Raw genomic sequence first — 21,598 nt, 5'->3', positions numbered from 1 at the left:
GTGAAGGATTAGGAAAGTTTAGGACAAAATAAGGTAACTTTGGCTAACATTCCTTCTTTCTTGCTTGCATCTTTTACTTCCTTTTCTTGAATTAATTCCTTCATAACTTCAGCATAATCCTAGTCTCTTTTGGTCTTCAATTTCGTCCATCCACCTTACTCCATGCATGTGATATCCATTCCAAGCTCAAAACTGCTCCAAAAGGCTCCAAAATGCACTTTCTTGCTACTTTAGCCCTTTGAACCTACAAACACACGAAAATAGCTTAAAATACTAAAATAACTATGAACTAACAAAATAAATGCAAGAAAACAAGCTAACTAAGTGGTGTAAATATGCTCTTATCAGGTATCGACACCCTTCTCATTGAGGGAGGCTTGATATAGATCTACCAAATGTTTTGGGGTACGACAGGTATGCGCCCAATACTCATTGCCACCACACCTATGGCAGGCTCCTTCAGAGTTCCTGTGAGCATTGTTCATGTGAGCTTTGCCTTTGTGGTGATTCACATTTTTAAAGATCGGCCCTGAATTATGCCTTGGAACCTGGTTATGAAACTGACCACCATGGTTCTTACCTTTCATGTTCCATCGACCTCGCTTGTGGCCACGTCCTCGTTTATGATTATCGCCACCAGAGGATGTGGCATTCACTTTGAGGGAAGCAGCATTCACTTCTAGGAATGGTGCAGATCCAGTAGGTCGGGAATTATGGTTTTTCATCATGAGCTCATTGTTCTGTTCAGCTACCAAGAGCACAGATATCAACTGGTTGTATTCAATGAAGCCTCGTGCTTTATACTGCTGCTGCAGGAGCACGTTAGAGGCATGAAATGTGCTGAAAGTCTTTTCCAGCAAATTTTCCTCAGGAATAGTATCCCCACAGAGCTTCATCTGAGAGCTAATTCTGAACAACGCAGAATTGTACTCAGCCACTGACTTGAAATCCTGGATCCTTAGGTAAGTCCTTTCATAGCGAGCTCTTAGAAGAATCATTGTTGTCTGGTGATTGTATCTGTTTCTCAATGCATTCTAAAGAGTTAACGGATCTTCAACCGTTAAGTACTCGCTCTTTATTGCCTCATCAAGATGGCGACGAATAAAAATCATAGTCTTCGCTCGCTCTTGAGAGGATGAGATGTCCTCTTCCCTGATGGTATCTCCAAGATTCCCTGCTTCTAGATGGATCTTGGTATCCAGTACACAAGTAAGGTAATTTTTCCCGGTAATGTCCAGGGCAGCATAATCAAGCTTCGCCAAGTTCACCATTTTCTTTTTTGAAAGAAAATGAGATGTGTAAGAACTTGCAATAATATGTATTCCTGGAGGAATATAATGTTAGAACTTCTGGTTCTTACAACTTTTTCATTTTGATCTTCAGGCCAAAATGATAAGCACTCGAAACTTCAGGCTCGAGATTTTCAAGATGAATGAGGAGGGCGATTGTACCGCACCATTCTTATTGAAATAATATAACATAGAATTGACGATTATTCCACACCCTCAAGTAGCAGGAAAATTTAAATACGCAGAGCAGGGTGGGCGATTATACCACTCCACCTAAATTTGCAATGAAATTAAACAGTAAGCAAATTTAAATATACATGGTAGGGTGGGAGATTATATCGCTCCACCTAAAATTTGCAATGAAATTAAATCTGCAGTCCAAGATAGGCGATGATACTGCACCATCTTGGATCGCAGTAAGATTAAATTTGCAGTTCAAGATGGGTGATTGTACCGCACCATCTTGGATTGCAGTAAATCAACATAAATAAATATTGGTTTAGTAATCAATATCTACACCAAACAAGAAATCAAAGATGTATGTAACTGTTAGGTTGAGAACTAGAAGCAGACATGGAGCAAACAGTTCGTCGCGAGGGTATATCACGTAGTTGAGGAAGAGGAAGAAGATGAACAGTAAAAACCTTAGAGGAAACACTTTTTTTTTTCGTTCGGCGAAGAGAAATGATTTGCATTCGGCGAAGAAGAATGAGAAATAGTTATATTTTAGAGACTCGTGCTGATAACGTGTTATAAATATGTCAAAAGTTAGCGGGATAACCTTTTTAGTGAATGGAGCGAAACAGATATAAAGTATCACACTGTAATTAAAGTACAAGAGGATGACAAATAAAAGACGGAGGAATAGATGATGTTATTGATTTTTCTTTCTTTTCTTCTGTATATTCTGATTGCAGTTGAGTGCTCTATTTATATAGCAACTCGCACTATTACAATTTGAAATTTTCATCCCATGACTTTGAAAATAGGATCATGTTGTTTCCAAAGTCTACATTCATCTACCAAGGTTTTCATTCATCTGCCAATGTTGAAAACCAATCTGTAAGGGTATTGAAAAACTTTACCAAAGGCACTGTAAGGGTATTGAAAAACTTTACCAAAGGCACTGTGGGCATTCACCACCCACAGCATTTTCAATAGTAATTCATTAGTGCATGCGTTTTATTATAATACGTCAATTTTATCCTTGTCTTTTACCTTTTATGTTTGTTTTTTAATGTCAATTTACAAATGTCATGCAACCGTCAACATAGACAAAATCAAGGATTAAAAAAAAAATCTCAGAACCAAAAATCATATTTAACCGTTGTGGTTTTTCAACATGCGTCGGTGTATTTCATATAAACTGAAAACTCTTGCCAATAAATCGTGCATCTGAATTCCTGTATCCCAATGTCAATAAACTTGTAAGAGTGGGTTTTTTCACAAATATTTTATTGTGACAAGGTGACCTTGGTTCGCAATTGATGGACAAGGATTGTCTGCCCTCCACTTCCGGTGATCTCCTATTTTGTGTGCTCACGGTTAAGCCACGTTAACATTTTATATTATTATTCATTTTTGTCTTATTATATCTATAAAAAAAACAATATAAAATGTTGACGTGGCTTAACCGTGACCACACAAACAGGAGGGCACGAGGAGGGCACCGGAAGTGGAGGGCAGACAATCCTTGTCCGTAATTGACAAGTCCAAACAATGTTTTGTCTTGTCAACTCAGGAAAACTGCATCTAACAATGTTTTGTTTGTTTGTTTGATTCACACAACCCGATTGACAAGCACTAATGAATAATCTCTCATAGTTGAAGAAAAGATGGAGGACCCATGTTATGGACAATACCGTCCAACGAGAGAGAGAGAGAGAGAGAGAGAGAGAGAGTCCAAGAAACTAGAAGTGCAGTCAAAGAGGGAGAAAGTAAAACCATAGCGGGGTGGTTCAGTGTTAAGGGTGAATTTCAAGTCTGTATTTTATACGTTACGTTTTGGGTTTGGTGAATTGCCCAATAGTGGCCAAGGAAGGCTGAAATGTCTCTGTAAGTCTTCCTGGCCATCGAAAAATTGGATTGCTGTGACGGCCACTAGCTGGTTCCTTTTCTAAAAATTAATATATAAAAAAATAAAAAATAAAAAATAAAAAAAAAAAAAGAGAGGGAGAAAGGGAGGGAATTGTGGTGGGGAGCATATTCTGCCTTCTTATAAACTTTTAGACATAACCTTTTCAGAAATATTTATTTTTCATTATATCCACCACCAATCCACCACTTGCTCTTAAGAGCTATAATTAGGGGTGGTTTTGTATGGGATACCATACCGAAACTAGTATCTTGAATCCCAAACCAAAATTTTTCGGGACGGGAATTCGAAGACCAATCCCAAACCAAATTTTCGGGAATCCTAAAATATTTTCTGGATTTCGGGACAAATCGGGAATTCCAAATTGAAATATGAAATTATGAATTGTTCTTCAAATATATAATTCAAGAACACATTCATGAACTAGGAATTTCATTTCATTCACACTACCCTTTAATCGAACACTGGCATGTCTGATTGTTTTTATCAAAGTCAAAATTCAAATTAATTAAACCCTTTTTGCAATCTATTGAGAGACAAAAGAATCAAGCATTCTGAAATCATCAGTCATGGCAGCAACAATAATAAAATCCAAATGAATATCAAACAGAACATGAAAAATATGCAAGGTGTAGGGCATTCTAGGTTGTAGAGCATGAATTAGAAACTACAGCATCAATTATAAAAGAATAATATATATAATATATATGTATAAATATATATATATATAATTAATATTATATATTTTCAATTCGATATAGGATTCCCGAAATATCCAGAAGCCAATCCCGAATCCCGTACCGAAATTTCGGGATCCGTTCGGGATAGCATTCTAAAAATTTCGGGAATTTCGGTTTGGGAAATTTTTGATTTGGGATTGAGATTTTTTCAGTTCAATTTGGGATTTTCGAGAATTTTTTTTCCACCCATCTCTACACACACAATCAAGTGATGAACCCGTTTTCTTTGGAAAAGACTCAAACAATTTATACAAAAGTATGCATTCTAAAATCTTCGTAATCAAAACTAAGTTTCTTTCCATTTAATTTATACATGATTTAGCCGCAGCCTAACTTAAATCCGATTCATGTAGTGGACTCCAATTGATCTTCATTCAACTCACATAATTTTTTGTCATCATCAACCTAAATTCTTCAAAATCCACAGCTCCATCTCCCTTCCTATCAACCCCTTTAATCATCTTCCTACACTCTTTCAGACTACATTTTTGGCATCCAAGGCTCACCAAAACCTTCTGCAACTCCTCGGCTGAAATTTTCCTGTTCTTATCCGCGTCGAAAATACGAAAAGCATCCATGAGTTCACACTCTTCTTCCTCATTCCCCAAACCCAACATTATTACTATTATTTCTTGATCTATCGACCTTCACTGCAGTAATGAATTCATCCAAGTCTAAGAATCCGTCTCCATTAAAATCCATTTCCCTCGAAATCCCTTCAGCTTCCATTGTGGCGATCGACTTCTTGTATCCGAGGCACGAGAGCATGTCGCTCAGCTCGAGAGGGGAGATTTTCCCGTCCCCGTTTGCATCCATGACTTTAAACACTTGCTTGAACTGGTTGGAGACTTCCATGGCTGCAAAAGATGAGGTTGCAGCTGCTGGCGCATCAAAGATGGAAGAAAGTTTTGGTGGCTTTCTTTTCTTGCATCCACTTGTCATCCTCTGGATGGTTGATTCCAAGAAAATTCTGATACAACTCATTGTAGCTGACAAAATTGTGTGATAAGAGAGGGTAGAGTTATTGGCTCTTGCAAAATACAGTAGAAGAGTAGTGTTGAGTTGTAAATTACAGAAGAAAATTCAAACTTGAAAGCATAAAGAAGTGCAAATTGCTCGAGCTAACTTGACTAGCGACAAGTTGAGGTTTGCATGGTAGCTTTTGTGACCAGTTGAGGTTTGCATGGTAGCTTTTGTGAGCTTGTAATTTCTCTACGACTACAAACCCTAGAAGCCCAACTGCACCTATATGTATATATATGAGAGAGAGAGAGAGAGAGTCGGGCCAAGTCTTTGAATTATAAGCTGGGGGAAATGATTTGATTAGACCTGGCTTGGTGGATGCCAGCTGGGTTTTATATGATTCGACAAGTGCCGGTAAGACTATCACTGTCGATCACTCGTGGCCTCCGCAAATTGAGGTCTCTAATTGACTTTCGGTTGGTGTTTTCTGGAAAATTGTCAAACATTGTTCACTTACTTATTTCACCCTAAATGTAAGTTCCACATCACGGATTTGCGGAGCTTGAGACTCGAAATTCAAACGGTTAAGAATATTTACCTCATACCCGAAATAATGTGCTCAAATCTCACCTCTACACGATACAAATCATCAAGTATCTCATGCTTGATGATTTATGAGATGCATTACCAAGTTCATCCATCATAATTCTAATATTTCCCATTACCCGTCTTCTTGTGTACGAACAAGCATTTCCGTTGGGTTTTACGACACAATGAAAAGCGACTGCTAAATATGTTCACACGACATTGTATTGTCAAATCAAGACGTCACAGTGACAATAACCATGTTTCATGCAAGTCCTCACAAAACATTGACAAAAAAGGTACTCTCGAACTGGGAAGACGAACTGAGTCCACGTCTGATTACCGTAAAACAAAAAATGTGACTAGCATACAACATCAAAACTCCTGAAGAGATGTATAAATTCTAAACGGAGCTACTCTCAGATAAGACTACAGAAGGTTCAGAAGCACTAGTCAATCAAATCCAAAACATTGCTACTAACTCTTCATACACACTATCCAACTATATTTCCGATAACGAATAAAAAGAATACGAAAATGAAGACTACAAAGACTTGGGGTAAAATTATCATACATCTCAAATGCAGGCCCCTATCTCACCTGTTCAACATGACCGAAGCAACACAGGCCCCACGGATGAGCTGAGCATGTCACCGAGGGCAATCTGGACCTCATTTGAACCATGTTCACAACTTATCAAGCTGGAAAGAAGGGGGAAGAACTGAGGCAGGTTGTTTTCAAATGAGGTCTCTCCCAAACTACAGATAGTCTGGAGAGTTGCCACAATAAGCGGGGCACGTTGAGCCAACTCTCTTCGTCCCCCAGAACCTAGAGGAATTAGCCAATGGTGCTGCTGCCCCTTGGATGATTCAGATACCTTTCCAGAGCTGGCAGCTTCAATATAGAACTGTAAAACCTCTCTACAGAGGTCCACGATGTAGGACTCCACCTCCGCCTCATTGTAACCTGTCGGTGTATCCTCTATAATGTTCTGTAACAATGTAAGGCATATTTGGTAAGATTCGTTCTCGATGCGCAACAGTGGAGGGTCTTGCATTTGGGTCACGGAGCCAAATTCTTGTAACCTTGCTCGTAAAGTGGTATCAGTGTTAATCTTGTGAGCGTGAGATGCAACATCATGCAAAGCATCAAAAAGGACTAACGTGTTCCTCGCAGAAAGGTGAGACCGGTACATGGTGTAAATCTCCATCACCGCCTGCCAAATATATTGAAAGACAAACCTCACGAAACCGTAATGACATGATAACATGTAAATATCTTAAAACATGTATATATCACGCACTCTCGCACAATGCACACATGCATATAGGCATTCAAAGGTTTGCCCTATCTTCAAATTGATTGTCACTCCAGCATTTTCTATTTTCAAAAACTGTAACTGGATAGCAAAACAATAAAATTCAAAAGAAATGGTTATTGTGATATACTTCCAAGACTTCAAATTTGGTCCCTGTATATTGGGTTGTTTTTCAATTGGGTCCGTACGAAAAAGACTAGAGTTCATGCCAACTCAAACATATCCAAGCTGCATCCTATAATCAATGTAAAGGTGGTTTGTCCAACCTATCCAACACCTGTAATTGGAGTAGAAATTACCTGAATCAGTAAAAGTTGAACAGCAGCTCGGCACTTGACGTCAGATATTCCAGCATACAGGTGGTTTGTCCTCAATCTCTCTGAATCCTCATCCCTCCTGCCAGACACAGTGGCCTCTCCATTCTCTTCTCTGCTCAAAGCATGTTCGTGGCTTCTAATGATACTATCTCCACTAACAATGAAAGAGAAATCAGGAAGCGCTGAATTGGCTGCTTCTTTTAATGATGAAACCACTTGTAGCCACTTTTCATCAGAAAATAGATCCCCTGCATTGCTCATCAACCGCACAAATGCAGCTATACCTATACCAGCTAAGCTTTGGTGTGGTCGTCCAATAAAACTGACTAAAAGCACCAAAACTTTCTTCAATAGCGGATTGACTGTGGTATAAAATTTGACAAAGAGATCAACAACTAATTGAAGTGCCAATGTGCATGTCTCATAGAGCCAGGCATCTTGGTCAAGGTCGCCCACATCACCATCAGTCCCTTGCCCTGGTGAACCTTCCCCAGAAGGATCAATAGCATGCCGCACATAATCAAATATTGGAAATAGCACTGATTCAAACACCCTTTCCCACAAAGGTAGTGAGAAAAGGTGACCATGGTTACGTAAAGTTTCAAACAGTACTTGTAAGGCACTCCTCCTGATTTCAGGCCTAGGATCAAAGCTAAGCTCAGATAAACCTGCAGAGTGAAGATAAATAAATAACTCTTTCCCAGTGTGATAAATTAAAAAGCTCAAAAATTTAACACAAACGCTCTGGAACATTATGTTTATCAGCACCAATTTAGCAGTATCCTTACCAGCCAATAAGGGGAACCAGCAATAGATATGGTCGTCCTTATCTGGTAATTCACCATTTTCTTGTTTTCCACCTTTCCAGGCTTGAGGTGAAGATGGAGAGATTTTTACAGAAGCCTCCTTGTCCTTATTTTTTGATGTGGAACCAAGACCTCCATCTGCAAGTTTTGTAGCACAAAATCGAAGAAAAGCAATAGCATTGAGGCTAATGTCTCTGTTGAATCTACTATTGGTAAATGCAATTAGGCAATTCACGCAGTCGGTAAAGGTAGTGGTTTCAGTCTCAGTAATGTACGGAAAATAGTCTCGAATAATCTTCTCAATTATTTCAAAGGCCAAGAGTACAATGTTTTTGTGGTCGTCATAAGCTGCCGTAGTGAAGACCTGAATAACATAGCAATGGAGAACTATCAGTATGCAACAAGAATAATTCATAAAATCAAATTAATTTTTATCGCCTGTAGAATTAAGCGTATCACAAAGAAATAAGGACTGGGAATATTCTAGTACCATGAACATGCTCTTCCATCCAGATTTGACATTGTTGACACGAGAAAATACCATTTGTGAAACACATCTGATGATCAATTCACGTATTTCAACTGCACTGCTTTTACGCATAACAATGACAAAAGGTTTCATAAACTCATTCTGAAAATTATAATTAGCCAACTCTTCTCGGTCCAAAAATTTCATTGACAACTGGCGTAGAGAATCCATAGCAAAAATGGCAATTGACAGGTTTTCAGAACAGCCAATTGTCACAAAGAAATTAGAGAGCACATGCCAGATGCTAGACCACACAAGCCTGATGCGATTCATGTTATAATGCCTGTTACAAGAAAACAATTCAGGTCAAATTCTACAGTTTTTTTTTGTTTTACAAAGCACATAAATAAGATTGAAGTAGGGTGATCCATACGCAATCTCAACAATCTTTGTAAGGCTGAAAACTCGAGGATCAGATGCCGATCGCAATTCTTCCATAGAGACCTTGCAAAGTGCCTTAACAAAATCTACAATTGCCTCACTATTTAGCTTCTCACTCCGTGTGAATATGCGGCTCATTTCACCAACTTGTTCTAGCATGTTTAAATTAGAAACCAAATTGTTCATCTGTTCTGATGTGACCGCCCCAGAAGCATTCCCACCAATACCAGCACTATCATATGAACCTCGCAACACAGCAGCTGCTGCATACTGCATCCTTCCTTGCCCCTTCTTTTTCAAAACAGGAAGGATAGTTGACTTAGCCTGTTTTGATTTTTCTGACTCATTCTGAGGAAAAGCAAAGAACGTGGCATCTGGAGGAGCACCCTCTCCCAAGAGATGTAGATGTTCAAACCGAGAAACACATGTCAAAATATGCTCCCAAGCTTCTTGGAGGTAGTTCCCATCTTCATCTGCAATTGTCACTATTGCCTATGAAAAATATGACCAAACAAAATGTTAGATTCGTCTCAAAGCACAAGCACTTGAGCATATTACTGTGCCGAACCTGTCACATGATGGTGCATAAGTAACATTATGAGAGACTGTCAGCAAGTCCTAGGAGCACAAAATCGAAACAGATGTTGTAACTTACACAACATCAATTATACACCATGTTCATATTTATTTCACAGATAACGATACAAGCACATGCATGACTCTCCAATGTATTAAAAGTGTGAGGCGTGGGCGAGGCGTCTGAGGCGAAGCCCAGCCTAGGCGTGAGGCGTGAGGTGTGAGGTGAAGCCTTACGGGAATAATTTTTTTTTAATATATATGTTTATGTATTATACATATAATTGTATAAAAAATAATACTATGTAAAATAAACATTCATTCTCAATTTTTCATTCAAATCCATAGTCATTCAAAAGATAATATCATCTAAATTCATCATTCAAAGGTAATATTACCCAAATTCATCATTCAAAAGGTAATACAAACAAAGAAAACAATCATTCATCCAAATCTTTCCTAACTGCATGCTATTAAAGAAACAAAGTACAACACATTAAGCAAAATCTTTCCTAACTGCATGCTATTAAAGAAAAAAACAAAGTAAGAAAAAATACAAAGTAATTCCACACAAAGGTTTGCAAATAAATAAAGAAAAAAAACAAAATAATTCCACTAGAAGCATCAATTCATTTCTGCCTAAACACATAAAACTTTATCACAACTCACAAGTTCTACAAGTTATAAAGGCCCCAAACAATAAAACCCAGCCCTACAACTACAAGTTATACGATTCTGTTCTGCGGCTGCCTAAACAATAAAACCCTAATCTTAAATTGGGGATTTCTGGGCTTCCTGATGGTGCTGTGGCGATGGCGGTGGGGTGATCACGGTGTGGAGACGGTGGCGTGGTGACGGCGGCGTGGCGACTGGGAGAGGACAGCGCCTGGGGTGACAGCGGCTGTGTTCTGGGCCTCTGGCGCGCGGGAGAAGAAGGTGAAGAAAGGGATCGAAGCCTTCGAAGGTATGGGGTGGAATCTGTTATCTGTATTCTGTACCTGAGTCTAAAAACCCTTACCCAAACGGCATCGTTTTGGGTTTGGGTGGTTTTTTTAAAAAAAAAAAAAAAAAAAGGGGCAGAAAGGCGCCTGGACGGCGCCTTGAGGCGCGCCTCCGCTGCCTCGGTGTCTCCGGCAAAGCATTTCGCCTACTCCAGCAAAACAGAGGTGTTTGCCTCACCACCCAGCCTCAAGGGGGCCCTAGGCGTGCCCCGAGGCGAGTTCTTTAAAACATTGCTCTTCTCCTAAACACTCTTCTGCCATCCGTGCAAAGTGTTTAACTATGCAGTTTTATCTCTAAATTGAAAATTTCTTCGCTTTCTTTTCCTGGTTCATTCTTGGGACAGCACATTATTATTCTAGTTAAGACCAGTAACTCAAATCTTTATATTTTTGCCAACTTAAGATATCAATTTCACTTCAGAATCAATTTTATTGGAAGGGTAAAAATGCAGACATCCGAAATAATAAGGGATGAAAACAGATCACAGGTGATGTGAGGTTTTTGCACAATTGTTCAAGTGAACATATTATTTCCATGCAAACCTTTATACTTATTATGCTGCATTACATATCTGCCAAGATGACAGGTTAAGCATGAGAAAACAGAAGTAAAATAACTTCGCATCCAAATTGTTCAAAACTATGATATGATTAGCTGTGCAAAGAAGGCCTACTGACGCTCCGATTAGAAGATGCGACTATGGGACAGAGGTTCAGGGCCGAAGGGGTAGAGGAAGACCTAGGAAAACTTTGGAAGAGACTCTAAGAAAAGACTTAGAGTACTTGGATCTAACGAAGGACATGACACAGGATCGAGCACAATGGCGTTCTAAGATTCATATAGCCGATCCCACTCAGTGACTTGGATTTTCCAAGTTTCCAACCGAGAAGTTTTCCTCACTCGGGAAATTAAGGGAACACTGCCCCAACCTACATGCTCCACTCAGAAAGCTTCAACATACAAGCTTCAACAAAAGAAAATTCAAAGAACTTAGCGAAGAAGGCTTTGGTGTATTTAACACAATACGTTGAAATGAAGGAAAGCTTATTTATTGATATCCCCGATAAGCTACAAATATGTACATATACATGAGTCAAAATAAACACACAAGAGGGAGCCTTCACAAAGGTTGCTTAGGAGAAGTCTCAGCAGTCGGTAGAGCCCCAGAAAGAGAAGGCACCGGAGGGGGATCATTTGGAGCCTCAGTACTGGACAGAACCCTAAAAGGAGGAGGCATCAGAGGTTGATCATTTGGAGCTTCATTACGCGGTACAGCCCCAGAAGACGAAGGCAATAAATGCCTTTGGAACAAACCCACAAATCTCTGATGATCAAGTAAAACCTGACCATCAGTTTCCTTCATCTGGTCAAGCTTCCTCTTCATGTTTGTAGCATAGTCATGTGCGAGCCGGTGCAACTGTTTATTCTCATGCTTGAGCCCTCTAATCTCCTGTTTGAGACTCATCACTTCAGCCACCAATGATTCAACTTGGCGGGTTCGAGCAAATAGGCGTTGGGCCATATTAGACACAGAACCTACACACTGAACACTGAGAGCCAGCGAATCCTTAACAGCTAACTCATCAGACCGTTTGGAAAGTAGTCTGTTATCTTTGGGAGTGAGAAGGTTCCTGGCCAACACCGCAGCGGTCATATCATTCTTCATCACGGAATCCCCAACGGTAAGAGGACCAGTAGGGGAGACGAAGGATGGGCGCCATATGTTGTCTGGAGAAGGCGGGACTGCCTCTTCAACAAGGTTCAAGTCAAAACGACGGTCGGAGGGGCCAGACATTTTCAAAGGTGTTGAAGAGAGAAGAGGTCGGACAAATCAAGATCTTAGAAGTGCAAGAATGAAGCTTCTACTGGTGGAGATTCAAGTGTGCTTTGGAACTTAATGCCAGCCCCTATAAAAATCTGCACTCGACGGAGCTTCAGAAATCGAAGAGGCGCCTGCTCAGAAATCGAAGAGGCGTTTACTTTCTCAAAAGCTGGGCTGCTTAGAGATCACGAGGGTTGATCTCAGAAATCGAAGAGGCGTTTGCTTTCTCAAAAGTTGGGCTGCTCAAAGACCACGAAGGCCGATCTCAGAAATCGAAGAGGCGCTCGTTTTCTCAAAAGTTGGGCTCCCCAAGTTGAGCACGTGAAGCTTGCAGCTCCCACTACATCGCTCTGACCAAGAAGGGTAAAAGAATAGCAAAGAAACAGCACTAACAAAGTTTAGACCCATAAATTTTGAAGGTCTAGCTACCATATTATTACCCACAAGGGTAAAGGAACAGTATCACTGCTGGATAATTGGAAAGTCCATGTGTGTCAACCTCTGTGCTTTGTGGCAAGGTAGACTAGCAAACATGCCCAACCTTTACTCACATTCGAGAAAACACTCCCAATAAGATTTCTTGCTCCAAAATCGAAGAGGCACCGTCCTCCGAATCTCAAGAGCCAGACTCCCAACATGACTACTTTCTTAAAAATCGAAGAGAGGGTAAAGGAACAGTACCATTGCTGGATAATTGGAAAGTCCCTGTGTGTCAACCTCTGTGCTTCGTGGCAAGGTAGACTAGCAAACATGCCCAACCTTTACTCACATTCGAGAAAACACTCCCAACAAGATTGCTTGCTCCAAAATCGAAGAGGCACCGCCCTCCGAATCTCGAGAGCCAGACTCCCAACATGATTACTTTCTCAAAAATCGAAGAGACACTGCTCCCCGAATCTCGAGAGCCAGACCCCCAGCATGATTGCTTTCTCAAAAATCGATGAGGCATCGTTCTCCGAATCAATCGAAGAGGCGCTCACTTTCTCAAAAGCTGGGCTGCTCAGAGATCACGAGGGCCGATCTCAAAAATCGAAGAGGCACCTACTTTTCTAGCCTTGTCAGCACCTGTCACACGCACACTCAGCTTTGCAGAAATTATGGGCATTCTGTCGAAGACTTCTGGTGAAGTAGAAAGCACATGAATCTTACTGTTCAATCACCCACTTCCCACACGCAACAATAGCTCATGGGTACCACAGATAACTTTGCCAAAGTTCTCTGCCAAAGTTGAGCACGTGAAGCTTGCAGCTCCCACTACATCGCTCTGACTAAGAAAGGTAAAAGAATAGCAAAGAAACAGCACTAACAAAGTTTGGACACATAAATTTTGAAGGTCTAGCTACCATATTATTACCCACAGGGGTAAAGGAACAGTACTACTGCTGGATGATTGGAAAGTTCCTGTGTGTCAACCTCTATGCTTCGTGGCAAGGTAGACTAGCAAACATGCCCAACCTTTACTCACATTCGAGAAAACACTCCCAATAAGATTTCTTGCTCCAAAATCGAAGAGGCACCGTCCTCCGAATCTCGAGAGCCAGACTCCCAACATGACTACTTTCTCAAAATCGAAGAGAGGGTAAAGGAACAGTACCATTGCTGGATAATTGGAAAGTCCCTGTGTGTCAACCTTTGTGCTTCGTGGCAAGGTAGACTAGCAAACATGCCCAACCTTTACTCACATTCGAGACAACACTCCCAACAAGATTGCTTGCTCCAAAATCGAAGAGGCACCGCCCTCCGAATCTCGAGAGCCAGACTCCCAACATGATTACTTCCTCAAAAATCGAAGAGACACTGCTCTCCGAATCTCGAGAGTCAAACCCCCAGCATGATTGCTTTCTCAAAAATCGAAGAGGCATCGTTCTCCGAATCTCGAGAGCCAGATACCACAGACCACTTTTTCAAAGTGCTCTGACAGAGTTAAAACATGTGAAACTGGCAGCTCCCACTACCGTGCTATGACCGAGCAGGGTAAAGGAATAGCATTACTACTTGTTGTTAGGGAGACTCCTATATATGTCGACCTCCATCCCCAACGGACAGGCAGACCTACAAAAATGCTCAACCCTTCATCATATCTGAGAGGGCACTCCCAACGAAGCCTTTCGAAATATTCAGCTTTCTTTCCCCCCGATAATACCTCTGCAAACAAGCTATACTAGAGCAAGAATATCTCATATCATCAGGGTTAAAAGCAAGAGTATCCCATATCATGCTTTTTCCCTGTCTTTTCTTTTGGCCTTGTTTTTACCTGCAAGACAAGGAGAAAGAGAGCAATCAGTCAGCACTTGGAATCAAGCTTCCAGCCAGGAACTGACTGCCTGGAACCCCTTACCTGATTACTTACCTGGCATTGCTCTCGAGTATTCATCTTCAACATCTTATGTTTCCAGGGAAGATTCTGCATCTGCTTGAGAAACAGATAGGGCAAGTGCGAAGGATACAAGGAAGCATGTGGAGACAAGCGTAACAGCACACGTGCCGATACATCCATTACTCTGTCAAAAGCAAAAGTATCCCATATCAGCACGGTGGAACGTACTCTAGATTTGATGGACTTGTTTTGACCCTCAAATTCTTCAGTCGGCCTTATACTCTGGAGGAAACCAGAAAACCCTCCAGCTCAGTTCAAGAATAAGCCTGTGGAAAGTTACTTCTTCAAAAGCAAAAGTATCTCATATCATCTCTTCTCATTTTTCTTCTCTTTATCCTTCATGCTGTTGCAAGATGGGGAGAAGGTGAACAATCAGTCGGAGCTCTGATTGCTTACCTTGTCTGTCACCTCTTTCAGCAGACCCCCTAGCTCGGCGACTTGGAGGACTCCTACTACATGGTTTGTATCGCGCTTGACCAAGCCTGAAACTACAAGTAAGCTTCAAGTGAAATTGATACATTACCTTGTGCATCTCCACCAGTTAAAGATACCACCCCTGGATGGAGGAAGAGTACTTCCAGAGAAGATACCACATCTACCTATGAGACAGATAAGGCAAGTCAAGACGACACCACACTCTGATACTTAGAAGTTTCGTGATTACGAGATCATTCTCCCACAATATTTCCTAATGTCATTTGTACTAAATCATTCACTTGTACTCACTAAAGGAGAGCTTGAACCTATGTACTTGTGTAAACCCTTCACAATTAATGAGAACTCTTCTATTCCGTGGACGTAGCCAATCTGGGTGAACCACATACATCTTGTGTTTGCTTTCCTATCTCTATCCATTTATATACTTATCCACACTAATGACCGGAGCAATCTAGCGAAGATCACAAAAAGCGACCGTTTTCGCTACCTAGGATCTATCTTGCAAGAGAACAGAGAATTAGATGGAGATCTCAACCATAGAATACGAGCTGGATGGAAAGAGTGCATCCGGCGTGTTGTGTGACCGTCGTAGGCCACTGAAGCTCAAGGGAAAATTTTATAGGACGGCAATAAGGCCAGCGATGTTGTATGGCACAGAATGTTGGGTGGTGAAGCATCAACACGTACACAAAATGGGTGTAGCGGAGATGAGGATGCTTCGTGGGATGTGTGGGCACACGAGAAAGGATAAGATTGGGAATGAGGATATCCGAGGTAAAGTAGGAGTAGCCGAAATTGTAAGAAAGATGAGAGAAAATCGGCTCCGGTGATTTGGACATGTGCAAAGAAGGCCGACTGACGCTCCGGTTCGAAGATGTGACTACGGGACAGAGGTTCAGGGCCGAAGGGGTAGAGGAAGACCTAGGAAAACTTTGGAAGAGACTCTAAGAAAAGACTTAGAGTACTTGGATCTAACGGAGGACATGACACAAAACCGAGCGCAATGGCGTTCTAGGATTCATATAGCCGACCCCACTTAGTGGGAAAAGGCTTTGTTGTTGTTGTTGTTGTTGTTGTTGTATGATATGATTAGCGAAGTAACATGATTTCTCCTATAAGACTACTTCAAAGCATCATGAAAATTAAGGACAACTAACTAGTACAATCTTTATGCATATTCACATCCTGATAAACTATGGTAGAGTATAACAATATGCTAACCTTAATTGCATCAATATTCTTCTGCTTGATGTCAGCAGGAGAGTGGAGAGCAGTAAACTTTGCTAGTGAAGTGACAAAAGCATCTCTATGGGTCTTCATGGACATTACAGCAGTAACATGAATGGCCTGACGAAAGCCTTCCAGACACAGTGAAATAACTACTTCATCATCACTTTGATCAAGTGGAACACTGAAGGCAGCCAACATAGGGGCCCAGCATACCTCAACCATGAATCTAAGAATTATCACATCTGTGGCAGCATAATAAACTGACCTACAAAATGGCCATACAAGTATATATTAAGAATAAATTCTAATCAATAGCTACTCTAGATTACAAGATAACCCGCATTCTAAAGATATGAAATATTACAAATTCCTAAATGTAAATGCACAATATCTTAGTATAGTCAAACTTGCACTATGCCGAGCAAGAAATAACAATCCTCAGTCAATAAGACAACTCCTAGAAAGTAAAATCTATGGACTCCGAAGAAATTATGGCCTGATAAAAATGGAATGGCAAATAAGAAGCCAAACATTTGATATCAGAGAGTTCAGTTAGTCCTACTCAGATTTGCGAGCTTTTTCTTTAAATTGTTCTTGCATATGCTTGATAAGATCATCACTGGTTTCCAATTGATTTCCTTCCCCCCGTTTACGGATCACAATATTCAAGATACTGTCCAAGCCCAAAAGCCGATTTGGGTTCACCGACTGTATTTGAGGAGCCAATTCATATTCTTTCATTTTAATCTCATTTCTTGATATTCGCTCAAACAATGACCTCAAGTACTCCTCAGGTAGATCTTTTCCATCATCTATGCCACGATTGTTTCTTATAAAATCATCAGCTGACATCTGCATAATTTAAATGGCCAGAAAGAGAGGGACATCAGTCAGCTATCTGTTTCAGTCATCCAATTAAATCAAGGTATATGTGAAATCGTGAACTCACCTTGTTCTTCACCATAGGGTTATGAGCATCAGTGTTGAGCATTATCACGGAGTAAGCAAGGACATAGGCTGTGTCAGCACTAGTAAAAGCCTTCTGATTACATTTGCAATAGCGTTCCGCAAACTTTTCCATTATTCTGTCGATCTTCTGTGCCTCACCAGGCAACCTAAAGCCTTGAAGAAAGGCCCTGATGGCCTCATCAAACTCCAAGCCTCGAAATTCAAAGGAATCCACATAAGCATGCATTACTTTTAGCGATAAGTCTTCTCTTTCTCCAAGGTAATCCCCAATCAAAGTCTTGTTCAAACCAGATCCATTTTTGAGAAAAGCAGCTATCTCCTCAGGTGAACTACCCACCTTGTTTGCATTAATGAGAAACTCAATTCCTTTTTTAGGTTTCCGATTGAAAAGAGATATACCTTCCTGCCACAAAATATACATTAGATTCCAAGTGCAACAGCCCATAGATGAATCTAATGGAATTCCAGACCATTTGCCCTTACCTGAAGTTCCAGCTTGTAAGCCCGGCGTTGTTCAATTGTCAATGCGTCAGAGGCCTCACTGGAGGCTTCAGAATGAGTGTCTGACCCTTCAACAGGCTCCTCGCTGTTCCCATTTGACATGGGAAGACCTCCTGGTTCAGGAATATTCTCAGTTGGCTCAAATTTCTTGTTAGAATGAGGATCAGGAATACGCAATTGTTTATTCATCCAATCTCCAATCGACCTCAAAACACCAACTAAGCACTTCATAGCTTCAAGTTTCATAGTTGCCTCCTGAGGTGGTAAGAATGTGGTGGCAACACCAGGAGGGACACCTTGGGCAGTCTTAAGAAGGCCATTTACCATCCTGGCAATATGGCAAAAAAAATAAGGAGAAAGAAGGCATTGTTAATGCAAGACCAATAACTCACAATCCTACATACAGTGCAGGACATCTGCTATTGAATTTGATAATCAATATTATTGTTCAATGATTTTAAAATTTGAAAGTATTTAAAGTGGATTCTACAGGAAAGAACATAGCATACCTCTCAAATATGTTCGATGAATTGACATCACAATCATAGTTGATAAATACGTCTACCAAGATCTGGGAATCAACACAGAGCTTCTCAAGAAACCGAAGTACTATCATCTTCTGCTGAAAATTGGGTTGTGCAACATTTTCCAAAACTCTGAGAACAATCATAGGAAAAAATACTCCGATCTCTGCTTTCAATCCAGCTCTAAATCTTGACACCAGACTAATGAAGATGGAGCAAGATAGCTGAAAAACTATCATAAGAGTTGAAGCACTGTTCTTTAACAGTGACAGACATAAATATTGCTTAATCGCACCTAAAAACCTGTTCACAAAATTTATCATTAGAGATTTTAAGGTAGGAGAAAAAAAAACTAGCTAAACTGAACATATCTAGAAGATGAATATAGTGAAAGCAAGTTTTATTTCCTGAATATGAGAAGTGCATATTTTGTTGAACAGAAAAATAAAAAACTACAAGAGGAGACTTCGTGAACATTATTAAGATGCTGTCTTGTGCTCATGCACAGACTTGCGCACACCAGAAACCAAAATCACAGAAGAGACCAGCATGTAAATTGCATTGCCAGAAAACTAAACCAAGATCTAAAAAATAGCAACATCCAGGGATAAACCATGTATCATATTGCACAGATGTGTCTAATCTGGGGATCCACTCAAATACCTCAAGAGATATACCAATTAGTTTTGCTCAGAATAGGGAGTGACATATCTGCATTATGAGCCTGCAAGCCTGGAGATATGCTTCTCCCAAATTGAATCGTGTTTCAGATCTAAGCAAAGTCCTTTAATAAATTAATTGATCAGGAGCTACCAGACACTCATGATAGCATGAATTTCTGGTCACCTAGTTCTAAGGGCATCGCATGTACTATTACTTATGATCATATGGAAGAGGTAAAACTACAGTTCTACAACTAAGAAGCCACCATATCTATCTACCAGCCTTACAAGCTAGGCAATTACAAATTGACATATTAGCGATTCTCCTACTCCTCTCGGACCATGCCTAGCCCTGTGTTCTATTATCATGCCAACCATCATTTAAATAATGAAACCAAATTCTCTTGCACCATCTCTGTTATTTATAAACCCTCTTCCCGCACAAAATCTCAAACATAGAGACATAAACAGCATACTCAACAAACATAATGAAGCTAAAGCTGGAATCTAGAGCAAGTAAGCTGAATGTAATCACTAATCAGCTAAATCCGAACAGATAACCAAGACAATTAAACACTCAACATGAAATGGCAACATCCAACCAACCACAAGCATTATAACATGAGAGGCAGTGATGTACCTTTCGCTGGTCCTAAAGACAGCACCAGCATTCTCCAACAAAATCTTCAAAAGCTCCAAAGCAACAATCTTTCCCTTCATCAACTCCGGATCCGCCAATGCCTCTTTTGGTGGAGTCTTCATAGACAGCTTACACAGAGCTCTAAACACCAAAAACGCATCTCTTCTCAACTTATTCCCAATCCGAACCTCCAAATCCTCATCTCTCTCCAATTCTCCGTCCGCCAATTCTCCTTTTCGGCCCTCCAATGCCGTCTTGTACATACTAATCTCCCAGTATTTGGCATCCAACATGTCCTTATCAGTCGAATCCAGCAAATCGGCAGGGTTCGTGGTCTCCACTGTGGTGGTCTCGAACGCCCCGTCGTGCCGCAATGACACCTTAGTAGGTGTCGAAGGGTTCAAAACTCCATCAATGTCGGACATAATCTTGGTGATAAACCCCTGCACGAACATTGTCATCGAGCCGTCAGCATCGGCTTTCTCAATCGGACCCATCAGCTCAGCCACCACGATCGGGTGAATCGGAACCGTCGACGAGTCAGCCTCCATTCTTCTGAACACGATCACCAGCATTTGGATCAGCGACGCCTTCGCCGTAGTCTGATTAACGACATTCTTACTCCCCAAGTAGATGTCGTAGCAAGTCCTCACCATCTGCAGCAAGCAATCGCCGTGAATTCGCAGCGACATCGATGTCACTGCCGATAACAGCGTTTTCAACACCAGAAGCTCCATCTGATCGTCCCCCAAATCGTGGCATTTGCACACAGACTCGATCAATCTCGTGAGCAACTTCGCTTCCGCTGCGCCACCGGATGCGTCAGCCTCGCCGCGCAAGTAGCCATGGGCGATGAGCTTCTGGATGCAATCGACAGCCGGATCGGCGATCTTCAATACGCCGGAGCCGGCGGCGTTGATCACGGGGCTGAGAATGGACTCGGAGTCGGCAAGAGAGTACTCTTCGGAGCCTCCGTCATGGAGAGGGCCCGGCTCAGAGTTGTCCGGGTCAGAATTCGAGTCGGGTTTTGACTTGCTGAGCCGCTCGAGCACGGCTTTGCATTCGCTGGCGAGCTTGGCGTGCTTCCGCCATGAGGCGTTCTTGATGATCTTATCGAGGGCTGGGGACAACACCTGCCTCAGACGGGAATCGGCTTCCGAAGAAGCCATTCCCGAGCTTGCTGCGAGTGTGGCTCAGTGAGCCGGATCTGGAGAAATGGCTAGCGTCTTGCGGCTGTGGACTGCGGAGGCGGGCCGGGAGGGTTCGTGACTCGGTGAGCGGGTTGACTCAGTGGCATAGAGAGCTTCAGCGAGAAATTACAGAGGTGAGAGAGGGGAAGGAGACGTTGAGATTTGGATCGCGTTTTTTCTTGGAAGGGGAGGTCCAATGGTGGGATTTTAAACGACCGAAATGGCCCTGTGCTGCTGGGGAACTGCGTTGAAGGCAGTTTGGATTCGATGGGTGTTTTTGGTATTTCGCTACATTTGGGAATCGAGTGTTGTTACTTTGTTTTCCATGAGTTCAAATCGTCTAAGGTTGAAAAAGGGCTTTTTTTTATTAGCACTGTACATTACTCCACATTAAAATTTAATATTAAATTATTTATGTACCTTATAATGTAATGACAATTTCGACCTTATTAAGTTTAAAAAAAATAATAAAGAAATTTCTAAATACATCCCAAATCATTTTCAACGTATTATTTATCTTCTTCAACTCTCATAACCCATTTCACCCTCCATTGTAGAACAAAACATTAAGCAATGAAACTACAAACACATTAATATTGAGAACAATTATTTTTTATGAATGGGACACGAGATCGATGTTTCGG

General features: G+C 41.1%; 2 protein-coding genes and 1 pseudogene across 2 annotated transcripts; all 3 read right to left on the bottom strand.

Annotated features, from left to right (window-relative positions):
• Positions 1–344: 344 nt before the first annotated feature.
• LOC139197726 (uncharacterized) lies at positions 345–1,271 on the bottom strand. Its single transcript, XM_070825678.1, has 2 exons — positions 1,069–1,271; positions 345–1,017 (listed from the first exon to the last, which is right to left on the bottom strand). The coding sequence occupies exons 1-2, from the start codon at positions 1,269–1,271 to the stop codon at positions 345–347; spliced, it is 876 nt and encodes a 291-aa protein (XP_070681779.1).
• Positions 1,272–4,397: 3,126 nt separating this feature from the next.
• LOC103439052 (probable calcium-binding protein CML23) lies at positions 4,398–5,249 on the bottom strand (annotated as a pseudogene).
• Positions 5,250–5,983: 734 nt separating this feature from the next.
• LOC103410123 (brefeldin A-inhibited guanine nucleotide-exchange protein 2-like) lies at positions 5,984–21,259 on the bottom strand. Its single transcript, XM_029105652.2, has 11 exons — positions 19,765–21,259; positions 18,448–18,765; positions 17,921–18,266; positions 17,418–17,840; positions 17,031–17,320; positions 16,460–16,733; positions 9,016–9,515; positions 8,604–8,925; positions 8,096–8,477; positions 7,290–7,975; positions 5,984–6,888 (listed from the first exon to the last, which is right to left on the bottom strand). Exons 1-11 carry the CDS (start codon positions 20,931–20,933, stop codon positions 6,277–6,279), a joined length of 5,322 nt encoding a protein of 1,773 aa, XP_028961485.2. The 5' UTR covers positions 20,934–21,259; the 3' UTR covers positions 5,984–6,276.
• Positions 21,260–21,598: the final 339 nt, after the last annotated feature.

Source organism: Malus domestica, chromosome 07 (genome assembly GCF_042453785.1).
Source record: "Malus domestica chromosome 07, GDT2T_hap1".
Taxonomy (NCBI): Eukaryota; Viridiplantae; Streptophyta; class Magnoliopsida; order Rosales; family Rosaceae; genus Malus; species Malus domestica.
Note: the sequence above shows the minus strand (reverse complement) of the source record. Positions and strands in the feature narration are given on the sequence as shown.

Excerpts from the sequence above, each read along its gene's own strand:
- LOC139197726 (XM_070825678.1), bottom strand. The coding sequence starts at position 1,271 with ATGGTGAACTTGGCGAAGCTTGATTATGCTGCCCTGGACATTACCGGG. Across the intron at positions 1,018-1,068 it reads GATGAGGCAATAAAGAGCGA|ATACAATCACCAGACAACAA; the intron begins GTACTTAACGGT and ends ATTGAGAAACAG.
- LOC103410123 (XM_029105652.2), bottom strand. The coding sequence starts at position 20,933 with ATGGCTTCTTCGGAAGCCGATTCCCGTCTGAGGCAGGTGTTGTCCCCA. Across the intron at positions 17,321-17,417 it reads ACCCTATGGTGAAGAACAAG|ATGTCAGCTGATGATTTTAT; the intron begins GTGAGTTCACGA and ends TAAATTATGCAG. Across the intron at positions 8,478-8,603 it reads GATGGAAGAGCATGTTCATG|GTCTTCACTACGGCAGCTTA; the intron begins GTACTAGAATAT and ends TATGTTATTCAG.